Below are 18,450 nucleotides of genomic sequence, written 5' to 3'. Positions count from 1 at the left end.
GGCTTTGATTGGAACCTGGTGTTCAAGTGGGATTACATGACACCAGAGCAAAGAAGAGCGCGGCAAGGAAATCCAGTTGCTCCCATAAAGTATGTCTGTACCACCACTTCTTCCTCTAATAGCTTGTAGCTTGCAACTAAACAAAGTTAGAAATCATCTTCTCTGAGTCTGAAAGAGGATCTTCATTATAGCTTTCATTAATATTGAATATTCATAAATATGAATGTTTCATTCCTATTTGTGTTGCATTATGAGACTTTCAAATTTTATTTTATATAAAGGTACTGTAAAGCACACTGGTAGATTATTTACCCTTAACAAAAAGTAGATGTCACTTTCTTTAAAGTTGGTAAGTTTTGAGGGCTAAAACTACAGTGTCAGTTGTAATGTTTTATTGCTGGCACAAATTGCCACCCGTTACATAAGGAACTTGTGAGCCAAATGGAGATTTGGAAACTGCCTCAGAAGGTGGTCATAGCACTATATATACCATAGAAACATGTGCAGACAATGTTTGAAGTGATAGATGCCAAAGTAGTTGCATTCGAAAGCATTGCAAATTTTTTCAAGGCAGTATTAACCTTGAGGTACAAATAACAGTTACCTCCCAGTTCATGGTTCTGTAAGTATTTAATTTTTCTTGTCTGTTTAGGACACCCATGATAGCTGGTGGGTTGTTTGTGATGGACAAATCCTATTTTGAAGAACTAGGGAAGTATGACATGATGATGGATGTTTGGGGTGGAGAAAACTTAGGTATGTATATTATTTACTTTTGCATCAGTCTTGAAAGAAAGCAGGTTTCATCATTGCCTTTACTGTCACGGAGTCATGGTCTTGCTGATTTTGTGCAAAGAGGGTTAAAACCGGAGTTAAAACTTCACATGCATTAGTGGCAAAATCCAAAAGGTTAATTTCAGTGAAAGAATTAAAACAAGGTAAGAACTATATGCTTATATAAAAATATGAGAGAATAAAAGTATTTGTTCATTAAACAGTGAAATTTTTTTGTAGTGGAAGTTGGTTGATAAAATAAAACTACAGGATGTAGAGTGGAAATAACTTTCAAAAATGCTATCTTGTTTGAAAGTTGCATACTCTTCTAGTTATTGATTAAAATACAATGTTTAAATGTTGGCAATTTAAGGTATGTTTTAAGATGTTGCTCAAATTTAATAATGAAAAGTAGAACACAGGAGTTCATGAGTTTAATGTTCTTACATACATCTTAAGAAATCAATTAAAACTTAGCTCACTGAAGAATAATCTATTTCTTAACATTAACAATACTATACTACCTGGCATCTAAACTTAGTGAGTTTCTAAATTTTATGCCCCTACTTTCGCCCTATGAGATAATTATGGTTGAGAAGGCATTTTTGCTGTAATTCCTTATTCTCAGATGTTTAAGTGAGCGGGATTTAGAGAAGAGGGAGGAGGGGCTGAGAGAACTTGTGCTGTAGCCATTTCTTTTTTGACCTGGTGGTTAGATCTGGCTTCAGTAGGTTTTTTGGCTCTTTGCATTGCAGTATTGTACAAAGTTGTGATTTTTTTTTTCCTCCAGTTAAGGCCAGTATACTTCTATTAAAACAAAAAAGATATGTAAGGAGCAGAACTCTGACTTCTCAAGACTTCCATTCTGTCACTGGTTCAGTTTTTTAGGATAGAGATGCATAGCAGTCTGGAGAAGAGGAGGCTGAGGGAAGACCTTATCGCTCTCTACAACTACCTGAAAGGGGGTTGTGGCGACGTGGGTGTTGGTGTCTTCTTCCAAGTAACTAGTGATAGGACGAGAGGAAATGGCCTCAAGTTGCACCAGGGGAGGTTTAGATTGGATATTAGGAGAAATTTCTTCACTGAGAGGGTGGTCAACTATTGGAACAGGCTGCCCAGGGAGATGGTGGAGTCACGGTCACTGGAAGTGTTCAGAAAACATGGACATGGTGCTTCGGGACATGGTTTAGGGGGCATGGTGGTGTTGGGTTAACGATTGGATCTCAAAGGTCCTTTCCAACCTTAATGATTCTGTGATTCTCTGATTAGACATTCTAAGTAGTGTGTTTTAGGACCAGTTCTAAAGATAGAAACTTCTCCGCTGCATGTGCTAGCTGCAAAATCCTACAATACCTTGAACTTGTAAAAACCTGTGAGGATTTTGAGTTACAGAAATATACATATGCATTGAGTATGTGCATAGCCTGCCAGGGAATGTCTGCTGTATACAGCACACAAAGTATGGAGACATGGTAACCAAATGTTTAACACTCTTGTAAGGAACTTGAAGGCTGGAAGAGGCATCCTCAGAGGTCTCTGACGTTCCTATGCAGTACTCAAAGAAGCCTCTTAATGTATTTTGAACAATTACTTTTTGTGTTTGTTTTCTCACTATTTTGGCTGTAGGTTGCTAACTTGTATTAATACGAGTATCATAATTTTTTTTAAATGTCTTGGAAAGTCATTGGCTATTGCTGTATTCAGTTTACTTGCATTCACTCTGAAAACCTCACTTGCCACGAGAGCACTTAAATTATTTGATTACTGGCAAGCATGTACTTGAGCAACCGAGTTTTTTCTGAAAATTCAGCAGCTGTTTTTATGCATTGATGATTGAGGCCTTGGTAACAGGAAAAAAGGGCACAAGCAACAGCTCCTTACTCAAGGTGAGAAGACTGCATGCAAAAAGCTGTTCATGTTTCTCCTGCTGCATTATGTTCTTCTGCTGTATTATGTTCCCCCTTCACAGAATCATAGAATAGTTTGGGTTGGAAGGCACCTTTCAAGGTCATCTAGTCCAACCCCCCTGCAGTGAGCAGGGACAGCTTCAACCAGATCAGGTTGCTCAGAGCCCTGTCTGACCTGACCTGGAATGTTTCCAGGGATGGGGCATCTACCACCTCTCTGGGCAACCTGGACCAGTGGTTCACCACCCTCCTTGTGAAACATTTCTTCCTTAGATCTAGTCAAAATCTGCCCTCTTTTAGTTTAAAACTATGACCCCATGTCCTATCACAACAGGCCCTGCTAAAAAGTCTGTTCCCATCTTTCTTCTAAGCCCCCTTTAAGTATTGAGAGGCTGCAGTATGGTCTCCCTGGAGCCTTCTCTTCTCCAGGCTGAACAACCCCAACTCTCTCAGCCTGTCCTCACAGGAGAGGTGTTCCATTCCTCTGGTCATTTTTGTGGCCTCCTCTGGACCTGCTCCAACAGGTCCATGTCTTTCCTGTTCTGAGGGCTCATCTTCCTCCACAGGAAGGAGGAGATGGAGACTTTGGGGTGCCTTTTCTCTGCTCTCTGAAAAGGCAAAGTCAGTCACTACAGCAGAGAGCTAATGATTTGTGTGTAGCTGTCAGACTAACTGAAAATGAGTGAAAATCACATGGCATATGATTTAATTGGCAATAAATGACACATGCACCAGATTCTGGAAGACTGTGATGCGCGGTTTAAAATGTAAATGCGCATGCTCATTAGGCCTCTTTACTCTCAAGCATATCTCTGGATCAGTGGCTTGATATTACAAGCAAATAACTTTATTATAACTAATAGATGGACTTGCAAAATAATTCTATACATTATATTTATGCTTTTTCCTTCAAGCATGTACAGAGCAGCTTTTATATGAGATCTTGTTCGCATGTTAGTATAGTCTTAACTTTACAAATTTCAAGATGAGCCTGCAGCATTTTGCCTAAATTAGCCAAGAGACAGCTCTTACCATGAAGATATGGTGCATTTTCAGATTGTTGCTAAATGTGGCTGCTAACACATGCTTTATGAAACATGGATCAAGGTTTGTTCAGTCTTGTCTTGAAGCTGTAAGCTCTAATTCCCTAACTTTTTTTTTCCCTCTAACCTTTACAATGCTTTTTGATAAGCATAGGAGAATCGGAATACACTGGACAACTGGATGGACCATTAGAAGGTTTGGGCCTAATTTGAAAATGTAGGCTTTTCTTAATAATTTTGCTAAAATCAGGGAGCGAGTAAGACATTCCTTGTCTTCTATATTGATGACACACTACAATAAAAAGAGCAAATCTGTCATTGAGAGGTGTAACGATCTCATGCAATTGAAGAATGTTTGACATGATATTTATGCCTTTTTAATGAAAACTCTGTCTACTGAAATTGTTACAGTAGTAAAATTTCTTCTCCCACTGTTTCAATATGGCATGAGTAGAAGCCATGTTGGTGCAAATAAGAATTAGTTTCCGTCTCCCTATTTACTAGTCCTTTGCTCTCTTTTCCATAGAGCTATTTTTCATCATTTTCACATTTTTTTTGAGATTCTTCAGAATTTAAGATGCTGGAAAATATTGTCCTGGTTTCAGCCAGGATAGAGCTGGTTTTCCTCACAGAAGCCAGTGTGAGACTGTGTTTTGGATTTGGGATGAGGAACTGTTGATAATGTGCTGATGTTTTGGGTTGCTGCTGAGCCGTCAAGGACAGTCCAGCTTCTTGTGCTGGCCTGCCAGCGAGCAGGCTGGGGGTGCACGGGGAGCTGGGAGGGGACACAGCCGGGACAGCTGACCCAGACTGGCCAAAGAGATATTCCCTACCATACGACGTCATGCCCAGTACATAAACAGGAGTTGGCTGGGGGGCGGAAATCGCTGCTCGGGGACGGGCTGTCGATCACGGGGTGGTGAGCAATTTCTGTATTGGGCCTCACTTGTTCTTGTACATTCCTTTGTTGGTATTATCATTATTGTTCCCTTCTTTCTTTCTGTCCTATTAAACCGTGTTTATCTCAACCCACGAGGTTTTTCCTAATTCTCTCCCCCGTCCCACTGCAGGAGGGGGAGTGAGCGAGTGGCTGTGTGGTGCTTAGTTGCCAGCTGGGGCTAAACCACGACAATATACATGTAGGTTTACATTTCTGGGAATTTATGGAGGGAGAATTCATCAAATTAGTGTACACAACAGAGGAAGCTATGAATAATGAGAAAAGTTGACAGAAGATACTTCTAAATTACTTCTAAAACAAAAATACTTTTTCAATGCCTACATACATTCAATAGATGACAGTGACTTTTTGGATTAAACCTTCAAATGAATCATTTAAAGAAGAGCTTTAGGCATACTGCATTGACTTTTATTTTTAACCAGAATCTCACTTAACCTCATTTCAGAGGCATGTATTTCCTAATACTTATGTAAGTCCAGTACTAGATTTTGGGCATTTAGTCTGCACTTGCTTGTCTAATGCAAAAGCCTTTATCTTTGATAAGATCTCCCCGTCTTCTTTCACTAGGCTGACCTTACTGAGTGCAGCATCCTTTCACATTGGGCTAATAACTGTATGAACTTTCTAGCAAAACTCCATAAATAATGCTTCAAAGTGGTCCAAGAAAACTATTGCTCCTCTGCTTTCATAATTTGAGCAGTACAAGATCAAATTTGAGCTAGATAAGGGAAAGTCTGAAGTCTTCTATCTATGTGTAACATATTCTGGTAGAAACATAGAAGTGTTTTTGTTACAAACTTGTTTAATAGAAGCAGTAACCAGTCGTTTACTGTTACTCTTTTTTTTCATTCTAAGCTCAAAATAGGAGGTACAAGACTGAAGTCAGTGCTGTGAAAATGAGAGAATGTCATGTTCAGTTGCTTTAAAAATTACTTTTGCCTGTTGTCCCATGTTAATTCAACTGGAAAATCAAGACCATAACTTACTGGCAAAGACAATATTGTCATTAATATTTTTGGAAGATCATCTGTCTGTAGATGGGATTATGTGGACTGTCTAGGATTCGTGAATATGCCTAATTGGCCCCAATGCAACAGAATTTGTCATTGAAGTAAAACAAATAGGAAGTGATCCTTGTAAAAGTAAAGACCATTCAGAAGAAAGGCAGTCAACTTGCACTGTCAACAGTTGAAATCACAGCAACTCTTTTTTTTTTTCTTTTCTTTTTCTCTGGACAGACCATCAAGAAGCCATGCTTTCTAACCTTTGGGTTTGGTTTTTTCTAATTTAATTTTTGAAATAATGCTATTTATATGACTTATTTTGTGTATGTGGCAGGAAGGCTTCTGAGGAAAGGAATGGCACTTAGTATAAGTTTTAAAAGATAAAGACACTGACTTTAATTTAGACCTGCTTAGTACTATTACTATTATCTTTTTAAATCTGTGGAAAGATACTGAATCACAGAATCATTAAGGTTGAAAGGGACCTTTGAGATCATCAAGTTCAACCGTTAACCCAACATGACCATGCCCCCTAAACCATGTCCTGAAGCGCCACATCCACACATTTTTTGAACACTTCCAGAGATGGTGATGCCACCGCCTCCCTGGGCAGCCTGTTCCAATGCTTGACTACTCTCTTGGTGAAGAAATTTTTCCTAGATGATTATGAAGAGGCTTGAAACTAAGGGTAGCACTCAGTAGCTGGTAGCAGCTGCTGGACTAAACAGGGAATTGTCAAAATTGAACGAGTGATACTGGAAGCACCCTTCTTACTGTGTTGATTTGGAGTAAGTGAGGAAGAGTTCTCTGTCAGCACTGGGTGACGCCTGCTGTTTGAATGTCGTAAGTTGAGAAAGGTGTATAAATATTTCTAGACCCTCTTGTCCTCACTAACTGGGTCAGCTCACTAGATTGGCTTAGAAGTTTACCATCCATAACCTTCAGTTTACAGAAGTTTCATCTTTAGTCAGTCTGTCTTCAAATCAAGATTGGCTTGATACAACTCCTTCCATGGCCAGCATTTGGGAGTGTTTGGCTATCTGCTATAGTAAATTAGCAGCTCGAATCTATTGTTTTTATCATGCCTTGATTTTTGTCCACTGTGTTATTCCATCTTTAGCTGAAAAATTTTATTATTATATATTATATCGTTAATTTACCTGTTAAGTGTATCAACTGTTGCTTACCCTTTAGATAAAGCATAGTAATGGTACATATAGACCTAACTTACTCTGGCAAATTGCAGCATGGTTTATGAGTTTGGGGAATGCTTGTAAACTCTGAGAGAAGACATACAGTTTTGCTTACAAGTTAATATTATTTCTCTTGAGCTTGGAAAATAATAATAAATGATTAGATATGCCTTTGTTTATCCTGCAATTTCTCAGAAAACTATCTTTCTTATCTTCTCAGCAATAGTCAATAAAAGCCTCCTTTGTAAATAGTATACCACAAAATTACAGTGTTTTGTGATGTTTGTCTTCCATTCATGTTTTTATTTCAGAGATCTCATTCAGGGTTTGGCAATGCGGTGGGAGCCTAGAAATCATCCCTTGCAGCAGAGTGGGTCACGTATTCCGCAAACAGCATCCTTACACGTTTCCTGGTGGGAGCGGTACTGTGTTTGCAAGGTAACTGTTAAGTCTTCAGCTAAATAACAATGTTTTGGATTTCTTCAGATGATCAGCAGGTGGCAGTAATTTCATTTTAAGGATCTTTTCTTTCAAAATTCTTGCAATATTATCTAGCAAATATCTAGGAAAATATTAATTAAAAGGAAGTTAATGACTTTGAATCAACTACACAGGTTGAGAGAAGAACCTGAGAGTTGAAAAAGGGAAACTTCTAGTAGACACAGCCTGAGAATCTGGAAAAGAAGGAAAGGCTTAGCTTGGCATTCTATCGATTTTGAGAACTTTGTGTTTATTTGGTTTTAAAGAAGGCTTTATTTCCAGAACTATCTCAATTCTTCGTTTTATAGAAACAGTTCCATCATTCACTAAGAGCCAGAATACGCTTAAGTTATGAATATGCTTTGCTTGCTTTTTGCTAATACATGACTGGTATGTGATATACAGATGATTATGTAGACTTATTCTGGCATTTGTGCCAGTGGGGCAACTTCATTCTATATCATATTTGCCTTTCCTGTGCTATGTTTACAAATGTTTTTTTCTATAGACCTAAGAAACTGCAGTATTAAGGGCTTGGATTAATACGCCTGTTAATTTTGCTGTTGATTCAATAAATGGTGGTAGCTGAAATACTGAACTATTTCCTCAGTTTTTCTTCTGTAGAATGAGAATAGCAATCTGATTCAAGTTCATAGTGTTTAAGTAACGTGGGTGATGGAGCCTGCAAATTAGCATCTTGAGTACCTACATCCCTTTCTAGATCTATTTTCTCTGCAAGTGGTTTATTACCTTTGACCTTAGCTGTCTAGATGTCTCAAACTCTGAAACGTCCTTAGAATTTGTTGTTTCTTTGGAATTATTTCTGAATTGACCGAGAAAAGTTGCATATCACTTAAAAGCAGGGTTGACACATTGCTGTATATGTGGTTTCCTCCTCAGTCAGCTTTTTTGGGTATCAAACCAATATCACAATACCTTAAAATCAATTTTAGCAAGAAAGAATGAGAAACGTGAGGTAATGGGATACCCTTGTAATACAGGTATTATCAGATATGTGTAGGACCATGGTGCCAAGAAACTTTGGTGCATGGAATCTGTGCTGGTCTTGCAGTCGGGACATGTTAGCTTATACCATCATCTGTCCCTTGGCCGTATGCAATTTGTTCTGGAGTGCTCTGGGCAAGCGTTCTATTTTTAGCTGCCTAGTCAATATGCGCTGCCTTTTGGCAGCCAAAACAAACCGGCGATCCTGGATGAGAGACCGGGTGTCCCGTTTCATGAGAGGGGAGACCACTTCCTTGGCCGTGTGGTGTGGGCAGATACAGCTTGTGTCTGGCAGGGTTTGTTAGACCAGCATGCACCTGCCTTAATACACCGCTTCAAACAAGCCAATAACCCTTGCAGACCCCAGTCTGCTACATGCAAAGCTACCTCTGATCACTCGGCGCTAGGTTTCATTATCTGTGGCTTAGCGTTAAGTGCTGAGTGCACCCTGCCCTGCGTTCCTCGGCACCCTGCCTTCTTTGGGCTCGTATAGTTTAGGCAGTTCTCAGCATCTACGCGGTTTCCATATTCACGTCGTGCTAAGCCTGAACTGTTCATCCTTGAGTGTTGGGGAGGCGTGACGCAGGTGTGCGTTCTGGCCTTGAAAGTGCCTTCGGAGTTGTTAAACACTGGCAGACGGCGTAGTTCCTCTCCCACCACCAAAATCTGTTTGGCCTGCGGGCAGCCGAGCTGAGCGCTGAGCAAGCCACAGGGGCAGGTGCTGACTGGCTGGCTGGCACTCACACAGGCCTGAGAGACGGCAAAGGAAGGGAAACCGAAATAGCTCTCGAATCCGGATTGAATAGGGTTTTGCTTACAAAGAATTTAAAGGAATCTTTGCGAGGCAAAGTTCAGTCCTCAAACAAGAAATGATTGAGGTCTGTCTTGTGATTTTTCTTTTCTTCCTCGTGTCCTTCCTTCTCAGTGAGCCACAAGAACAACTCACTTTACCCTGACTATTTTTTGTCTTTCACATTGGAAAATCATATTAAAGAAGTTACTGGCTGACTGAGTTTCCTCCAGTTGCTTTAGAATGAACTTCCTGCCAAATGTAAAATAAGCTTCAGAGCATGGCAGTTGCAAGTGAAATAAGACTTAATTTTCTAAGCATAAAATTACAAACAATAGAAGTAAATGAGTTTTACATGGAAGGCAGGGGATAGAAAAAGACATTACCCTCTTGCAGTCCAACAGGAGATTTAAAGACACCAGTTACATAAATACAGGAATTTTAGTTAGGGATGTGTTTGATTAGAAGTAAAGAATTTGGGTTAGTGGTTTTTCACTTTTATTGCAATAATTCATCTCTTGACTTTTAAAGAATTAATAATATTTTCTAATTACTGGTTCTCCTCTGTTACTTCAGCTACAGCAGACTCGCTTGGTTCATAGCCTTAAACGTCACAACAGCTTATGTCTTTCTGGAACTTTGAAGTGCTCTGTTGGTAGGAATAGGATGAAGACTGAAAATATGTCTTGCCAGTGTTAGCCTATCTGTTTTCAGAAAGGTAGAAGACATTATTAAATATTGCCAATTGTTGAGATTTTTAAGTTTCAAATTAGTTTGCTTATCCAAGTAAACATTCACTGAATTTGGCTTCTGTCAAGTTACTCTTACAAAAAGAAAAAAAACAACCAAACAACAACCTAACAACCTCCATGAAGTTCGCAGAAAGAACTCCAAGATGTGTATTAAATTCTGGATGAAAACCTGAAGCAGTGATGAGTGTGGAAAAGACATAGATTTTATTCTAAATGCATTGATTTCAGTTGTGTTACTCTCTAATGATTTTCTGTTAATTGGGTCTTTAATAGGGAATCCTCTGCCTGGCTTGAGGCAGCTGATGATGTAGTACTAGCAAGGATTAAAATCAACCCAAGGATAAATGGCATAGTTTAATTGCAGCTAGGGAAAATATAACCTATGTGTTTCATATGATTGTCCCTAGAAATACACGCAGGGCAGCAGAAGTCTGGATGGATGAATATAAAAACTTCTATTATGCAGCAGTGCCTTCAGCCAGGAATGTACCTTATGGCAAGTAAGTGACAAGTGCTTCTTTGCCCTAGTCATTTATTCTTCATGAGACAGCACCTTCTGAGGTGAAAGCAATGGTAGCTCTCATGTGCCATCTCTTTAAGATATAGTTCTACAGTTCTATTGTTCTTGAGTTTTCTGTGTATTCCTTAACATACATGAAGACAGCAGCCTGACGTTGAAAACTGCTCCTTTTTCTTTCCCTCTAGTATTCAAAGCCGAATGGAACTCAGAAAGAGACTTAGCTGCAAACCCTTCAAGTGGTATCTTGAAAATGTTTATCCTGAGTTACGGTGAGTTTTGGCTGAATCAGAGATGGTATGGAGTTCTCCCCCCCCCACCCCACCCCGAAATCATCAGTTTATCTTTCTCCTTCCTTGGATGTAAAGGATATTTTTAAATTTATTTGTGAAAGCAACGCCTCATGCAGGCTTATTTGCTTTTGGTTTTTACAAGTTCTGTTCCTAAAGAGCCATTTTTCCCTGGTAAGCTGTATTTTCTTTTTCTGCTTACTGCAACTACAGCTGTAGTAGCAGGTATTTTAGAGAACAGTGTCCAAAGGACTCGACTTACCTGAGCCTGAAGTTAGTCTCCTACACAAACTGTTTGCTCAAAAGTGCACTGTTCTGTATCCTGTTGTCGTCCCTTTAAACCTTTTTGCCTTCACCCAAGTACATGTCTAGTTGAGTGAGGAGACTGAATCTCAGTACAGTACAAGTAATGGGTCAGCAGACAAGGGTACATGCCTAAGACTCTAAAGCTGACTCTTCTGCTCCTTGTCTCTTGTTCTCTGTCATGGGAAAATCACTAATTTTGCAGGGGGGAGTGAGAAGAGAGAAATGAGGGGTAATGTTTCTAATGGTTTCTGGAATATTAATGCATCCTAACTAATGAAAAATCCTCAGAGAAACATTGCTTTCACTTTTTGAAAGGATAAAAAGGTTTTTGTTCAATAACCTCTTAATAAGTATGTCTGTCAGATCTGAGTCTATAAACCAGTTTGTCTGCTGTCAACCTAATATTGATAGTGTAATAGTAAGATACTGTGAGTGGCTTATGAGAATACTTGTGGTTTTTTTTTCCTGGGGGCACTTCATGTCCGTAGAGTCAGGTAACCGCTAGTGGCAGACAGGCATGGAATGCAAAAGCACCAACCATTGCAGCCCTAGTGAAACATGTACAGAACCACACATACTAAAGAGTCTCATAAACCAGGGCGATGCTGAGGAAGTTAATTATTCTTTATTTTCTCTTAAAAGTGCCACAGGATATTTGTTTTTGTTTAATTTGTCAGAAAAAATACATCTTGCAAGCTCTCCTGGAAATGTGCTACCATAAGCATTACTTAAGTGTAATGTCGTCTTACTCTGTGTCATCTCTCATGTGCTCATTCTGCTGGCTTGAATTATTATATTATAGTCTGAAATTTTAAAAGGAGCTAATATGACCTTGCTTTACTGTTTGACATGAACTCATGGTCTCTACCCCACAACTGTACTTCGAATGGGTTTGCCTAGGTATTCCCATGCTGTATGAGCACACTTTATGTGCAACCATTGGAAAATAGATATCAGCAAAACATTGGGTTTTTTTAATTCCTGAACCCTTTTCTAACACTTCAGTAAAACCAGTCTGGGAAAAATGTATAATGTCATATTTCTGCCACAAGCTAGCTTGGCTGAAAAAACAAGAGGGCTTTAACTTTTAACTGATAGCATTAAACTTGAGTGACCTTAAATGATGATAATAAGTCATCTTTAATTTGCTTTTTGTGCTGAGTTTGTGTGTTCATCCTCATGCTCTGATAGGACAGAATACAAAAAGACTTCTAAGCTTGCAAGTTTACTCATGTTTGAGTTCATGATCAGATAATTGCCTTCCCTCCTCAGAAGGTGATTGATATTTCCAGATAGTAGTCATCAGTCATGTTTAACCTGTCATCTTAAAAATACTCCAAGTAAAGAGAAGGAGTTTAAAAAAAATAAAATTAAAGAAACTGAATTAAGCAGATATTTCTGGTTTTATTTTAGGGTACCTGATCATCAAGATATAGCTTTTGGGGCTTTGCAGCAGGGTACCAATTGCCTTGACACTTTGGGCCATTTTGCAGACGGTGTTGTTGGAGTTTATGAATGTCATAATGCTGGGGGAAACCAGGTCTGTATGCCATTAATTTTTTTCTACAGTATGTGATCTTTAAAAAAATAAACCACAACTGAAGCTCTTTAACTCAAGCAGGTACTGTGTACCGATAGCAGGAAGATGAACCCTAATCAGCAGATCTGTTGTAACATTGGCTAAATAATTTCTCCCTCAATTTTGCATTTTCAGGATTAGAATCTGAGCCCAGAGATTCACTCAGTGTGCATCAGGTTATCCCCTTCCTTTGTCTCTATTAATATTTGATTTTAAACTAGAGGCCAGTAACTCCCTTCCCAGGAGTTTTATACTTGTATAGAAAGCTTTTTCCAATGAATTGATGTTTGAATTGGCTGGGGGACAGGATTTTTACTTAAAATATTTGGGCTGTATTAAGCATATGGCCTAAGGTCAGCAAAATAGAAGAATGCTTTACTGTGATGCTATGTTAGTCATTTCCAATTTGCAGCAGCAGGGTATAAAAAAAAATGGGTCTTAAATCCCCCTTTGGCTCCTCTAGAAAACAGAGGTGCCCAAATGTCGTATCTTATTCACTCACCATAAAGGGAGTGTTTCAACAAATCCTTTCTAATCCTACTCTTAAAGTAATCGCAGATATGTCAAATCTGTAAATGAGAGCATTAATTATTTCAAAGAATCTATTTATGCAATTGTGACTTAATTATCGCTCGTGAAATATATGCATACGTGCTCACTGTTTTGTGTGCTGCTTTGTTACTAAATTCTTCTCAGAATCAACCTGACTATAAATCAAATGTAAGTTTAATACTTCAAGTACATCTGTTAAAATAGGAGGCTGACCAGTCTAGCATTGAATGAGTAGTCAGAATTTTGCCCTCTCTGATTTAAATTAGAGGAGGAAAACCCTAAAATCAGCTGAAGCCTAAAATAAAGAAGTTATTTCCTGGAAGATGTATTGTGTTGATTTGACTGCATTGCCATCATACATCTGAGATATGCCTCTTTTCCTTAGTATTGAAGAGGCTGTATCTGGGAAGGCTTTTTCGATTACCTTTATGAAAGTACACTCATCTTTCAGAACACCACAGTGTTTCTTAAGAGAAAGACTGGACGTGTCAGAATTGCTTTGGTGCAGAAATCTTGGAAGTTTCTGGTGATGTTGTGTATTCGCTACAGATACACAAAGTTGGGTTCCTCTTTCAAACTCCCCTCCCCTGAATCTGACCCTCTTTTCTGTGTGGCTTCTTCTGTGAAGCTGACCTTGACAAACTAATATACGCTCGCTCTGAACAGGTCCCTGTGAGAGGACATTCAGACAGATTAAGAGGCAGAACAGGTCAAAAACAGGTTTTATGTCCAAGCAGAATTCATACCAGCCTGGAGGGAATGAACAGAGTATCAGAGAAGAAGAATAGGGGAACAAACCAGAGACTTTAAATCTGTACTGTGTGTTTTGCACCTATTCTTATCAAGAGGGTTTGGGGGAGGAGGTGGGATTAAGAGTAGACAGGTATTATAGGCTGTGGAGACCTTCTGCTATAATTTGAAGAGTGTATGCTGGCTTATGCTCAACACAACTTAAAATGCAAAATTTAAGTCAAAATGGGATTTCTGCCCCCCACAACAGGTTAGTGGAATTCAGTGATTAGGAAGGTAAGTATGCAGCTCTAAAGAGCTGAAGAAATTGTGATTTGACTATTATGTACAATATGTAGGGTTATGATAAAGAGCTAAAGGTAAAGTCAAATGCACTCAGGTGCAAGAGGAAGTTTTTGGGTTAGCGGTGTCCTACTAACTTTGTATTTCAGATTTATGACACAGGTTTTTTCAGATGTCCTCATTTTCAAGTTGTTACACAGAACTATCCTATTTCCAGCCTGTGCCTGGAGCACATGCACTGCTTCCGATTTTTCTTCTCTTCTGGTGTAGCAAAACTTGCTTAATCTTATCCCTGTTATGAGCTAGTCACCTGATCACCAGAGGAACGCATCTGTACACTTTGTTTCATACTATGAAGGGCCGTCAACGTAGATGACTCCAGCAGCAGAGCTTGGAGCCTTTGTGAAGCGATACCTTTAGCTTTTAAATGTGTTAATGTCTTGCGTGATTGCTGTTGTGGCTGGGGCTCTTCCCATCTTCTGATAGAAGAGTTAAGATGTATTAAAGCAATATTTTCAAGGCTCTGACTTTCTCTGACTGCAGGGTTCTCAAACACAAGTTTTACTACTTGCCTGGTAGTATTTTCAACTGTCACTATTCAGTATAAATTTTATAAGGGGCCATCTTTTTCAGAGGCATTTGGTTCCAGATAAGCTCTGAAAATAACTTAATTCCTTAAGTTGCTAAAAGTGGCTATTAATGATTCTTATTGACATCTTACAAACTGGACCAAACTGAGAAGGCAGGTAATTTGAGATTAGCGTAGCAGAAAATATTTAACATATTGACAGTGAAAGGAAAAGTTTTCAGTTTATGGGCATGGGAAACAAGTAAAGGGATATACAGAGTTCTCTTGCCTTTGCTTTGATTTGCATTGTTGTCATTACTGTAGTACCTGCATAATATGGTCCCCATCTAACGGCTTGCTCCCTGTACAATGGCGATTACTTGTAATCGTGTGGGATAGAAGTTCTGATTGTTTCCTGAGTGTCTGTTCTCAAAGGAATTAAATCATTGTTAAATTTGCTGAGTTGAAAAGTGATTATGCAAGCCAAAAATTCAGTTATGGTATCAGAAAATAAGTTAAAAAAATAAAATGGGATGGGATTAGTCATTTAATTTCTTTCTGCAGCGCTCATTGCTTGCAAAATAACATTTAAATGTAGCCAGGCTTGGCCCTGTGTATCCAGGATTTTGTATTACACAGCTCTCTCTAGTTGCTGGAGAAAAGCTAATCATGTCGTTTTAAGTAGCAGTGAGCATGATTTGGATAATTAGCATGGCTTTAGTTGGTAGATCAGCTTCCTTCCTCAATGGATAATTAGACAAATGAAGACCAATCTGAATCCTGGAGGCCAAACTTTGGGGAGAAAGGCAGGGAGAGAATCTGAACATCAGCACAAGATCAGGGCCTGTGTAGAAGGATGCTGAGATCAAACAAGCTGGGTGACAGTACATACAGAACAGCTTTGCTTTGATCTCGATTTAAGAAGTTGCATATTTAAATGCATTTAAAAGAACTTCTGTTGCACATCATGCCTTCGATAGGAATTAACATTCTCCCTCTGCCCTTGAGTTTGGCACACTTGTGTATTGCTTTCTGATGGTTTCTGTCATGTTAAGAACTACTGTTTCCTCTCTGTGGTACATATGCTTTGTTTAATGTGTGGGTAAGGTGGCCAGTGATGCTGCAGCCCGAGCTTTTACGGGTTTTATATATACAGTCATATATGTGTGTGTGTATAACATACATATAAATCTCTCCTACAAGAAGATATGAAGGGTGTATAATACACACACAGAGACATGTATAGAGATAAAAATATATCTGGACAAATGTTTGGACAAATATTTTAAACCTGAGGACCTGTGTGACTGCCCATTGTACTTGTGTAAAGCCAGCAGAGGGAGCAAACAGCCAGCCCAGCCCTGAGCTGACTTGGGGATGCTGAAGCAATTGGAATTAGTGTTTGAAAGAACTTTTTTTCTCTCCTGCTTCTATGGGAGGCAAGGAACTGTTTGAATGCTCACACGTAGCCATTTACAGGATTTTAACCTCTGCTATATATGCAGAGGTAGCATGTGCACCTTGTGCAAATGTTAGTATACACAACTCTGTACACTTTTTCTTCCTTTTTCTAGGAATGGGCCTTAACAAAGGACAAGTCAGTGAAACATATGGATTTGTGCCTTACTGTTGTGGACAGAGCACCTGGTTCACTAATAAAACTTCAGGGCTGTAGGGAAAACGACAGCAGACAGGTTAGTATGTCGCGAATGCACTCTGCAAACAGTGGGCAAACACGGGCTGTGAATGCGAATGCAAGAACATGCACCGGTAATGTTTCTGCTCCCCGTTCTACTCTTCGCTCTGTCTCACTGTTATTTGTGTGTGTGAAGTCAGGATGCATGACATCTGGGCAGAGCAGCAGGAATAAGCTTGTGTACCGAGCTCCCCATTTCATAGGCCGGTGGCAATCTTTTATCAACATATAGAGGTGTTATCACAACAGTGGCCTTATATAAAGGTGTCGCCCAACAGCATTGATATATAACAGCCTTAAGCTGCCCCGTCTGTTTTCTGAAATAGAATACATATTCCACAATGTATTTTTGAAAGGCCTCCTTTGGTGAAGTTTGAAGATTATATAGTTTGTGTCTCAAAAAGAGTGTGGTTTGGCTTTCATCTTGTTGGCTGTGACCTGTTTATAACAGCACTAGATCCCTTCAGTGCATTTCTATTAATGCAGCATTGTAATGTCATCTGTTTCCCATGCCTGAGGAAAGTCACATTTGCAGAGACATACCATCTTTTTGATCTAGTCGTATAACAATTCATCTCTTTCTGCTAAGTCATCAGTTCTGATCATCTGCCAGCTTCCTTGCTTCTGTGTATCAGTTTTGCAGACAGATAACTGAAATGCTATTCCTTGATGAAGGAAGAATATCCTTTTCACTTTTCAGGAAAGGGAAGCAAGATTTTCTTGATAAGGTTTAAAGACACAGTATGTTAGAAATACAACAGAAAAATCTTTTTGTTTTAAACGTCCTGTGTTTTGGGGTTTACTCTATCCTTGGCATCACCTTCGGCAAAGAGCTTCTGACAGCACAGATTAACTGGTTGTCTTCTGTATAATTAAAAGTTGTCTGACAGATTTCTGTAAATTTGTCTTTAGTGATTGTGCTTCTTGCTCCTCTGTGTTCAGAATTGTAGTGATATGTGGATGGGTTTTGTGATTTTTTTCTTTTTTCTTCAGACTGCAGGTTTCACACCAGGTAACATGGTGTGACAGCATATTTGAGAAGTGTGTGTAGAAGAAAATGATTTGGTGTATTCTGTATCTATTGCACTGTGTTAGCTGAATGAACAGTTGTTTTGGCAAGGCTTGCCGTAATTTATATACTCTTATTCAAGGAACTCTAAACTGCATACTGTTACTGCAGTTTTCACAGCTTTCCCAAGCATGACCCAGGGAAGCTTATGAAGACTTCGAAGGACAGGATGTAGAACTCCTCCTTTTTCTGCTTTTCCAGCTCAATAACTGTATTTTCTCTTCCAGAAATGGGAACAAATTGAAAGCAATTCTAAACTGAGGCACGTTGGCAGCAACCTCTGTCTAGACAGCCGAAATGCCAAAAATGGTGGTCTCACCGTTGAGATCTGCAGTCCTTCTTTGTCACAACAGTGGAAATTCACACTTAATCTGCAGCAGTAGGAGGACTTACAAGCAAAATGCTGTTTCGATTCATAGACGTTGGGCAAAGTTTTGATTGAATTACTGATGTATTTCTTAAAACTTTCCACGGAACTTATATACCTCAGTATTCCACCTTTTATCTGAAAGTAGGAGAGTGCTGAAGCAGACACCAGGGGTCCAGGGGACTTGGAGCACTGCAAAGATGTCACCGAACGTGACTGCAGCACAATTTCCTTCTTGGTGTGAAGACTTTAACGGTTCCTTTCTGTCTTCGGTTATGTACTTGCACAGCAGATAATTAACTCTAGGAACAACTGATGTATGATAAAAAAAAGGATCTGAAGAAACACCTGTGGGGAACAGGGTGTGGGAGGGGAGGGTGGGAAAAATTACTAGGAGAAGGTAATTTGAAATCTCCATTTGCATAGAAATCATGGTTTGTCGTTTCCAGAAACAGAAGTGTCATTTTGAAGTTTTTTTCTCCTGTGTGTACTGGTTAATTTGAATATGAACTTTTCTATGATGGACTCTAAATATAAATATATAAAAGTATATATATTGTCAGTT

At 39.2% G+C, this 18,450-nt stretch overlaps 1 protein-coding gene across 1 annotated transcript in view; it reads left to right on the top strand.

Moving 5' to 3' along the window:
- GALNT2 (polypeptide N-acetylgalactosaminyltransferase 2) overlaps positions 1–17,901 on the top strand; it is a gene marked incomplete at both ends in the record, with an annotated part of 103,266 nt that extends 85,365 nt beyond the window's left edge. The window contains 8 exons of the mRNA XM_081997650.1: positions 2–89; positions 653–756; positions 7,194–7,320; positions 10,317–10,409; positions 10,615–10,698; positions 12,436–12,562; positions 16,328–16,447; positions 17,746–17,901. Of these exons, the coding sequence (XP_081853776.1) occupies positions 2–89; positions 653–756; positions 7,194–7,320; positions 10,317–10,409; positions 10,615–10,698; positions 12,436–12,562; positions 16,328–16,447; positions 17,746–17,901 (899 nt within the window). The remainder of the gene's footprint in view (position 1; positions 90–652; positions 757–7,193; positions 7,321–10,316; positions 10,410–10,614; positions 10,699–12,435; positions 12,563–16,327; positions 16,448–17,745) is intronic.
- Positions 17,902–18,450: the final 549 nt, after the last annotated feature.

This window comes from Phaethon aethereus (assembly GCF_964289735.1).
Source record: "Phaethon aethereus genome assembly, chromosome: 3".
NCBI classification, from domain to species: Eukaryota; Metazoa; Chordata; class Aves; order Phaethontiformes; family Phaethontidae; genus Phaethon; species Phaethon aethereus.
The sequence above is the reverse complement of the archived record's forward strand: the minus strand, read 5'-3'. Positions and strand labels throughout refer to the sequence as shown.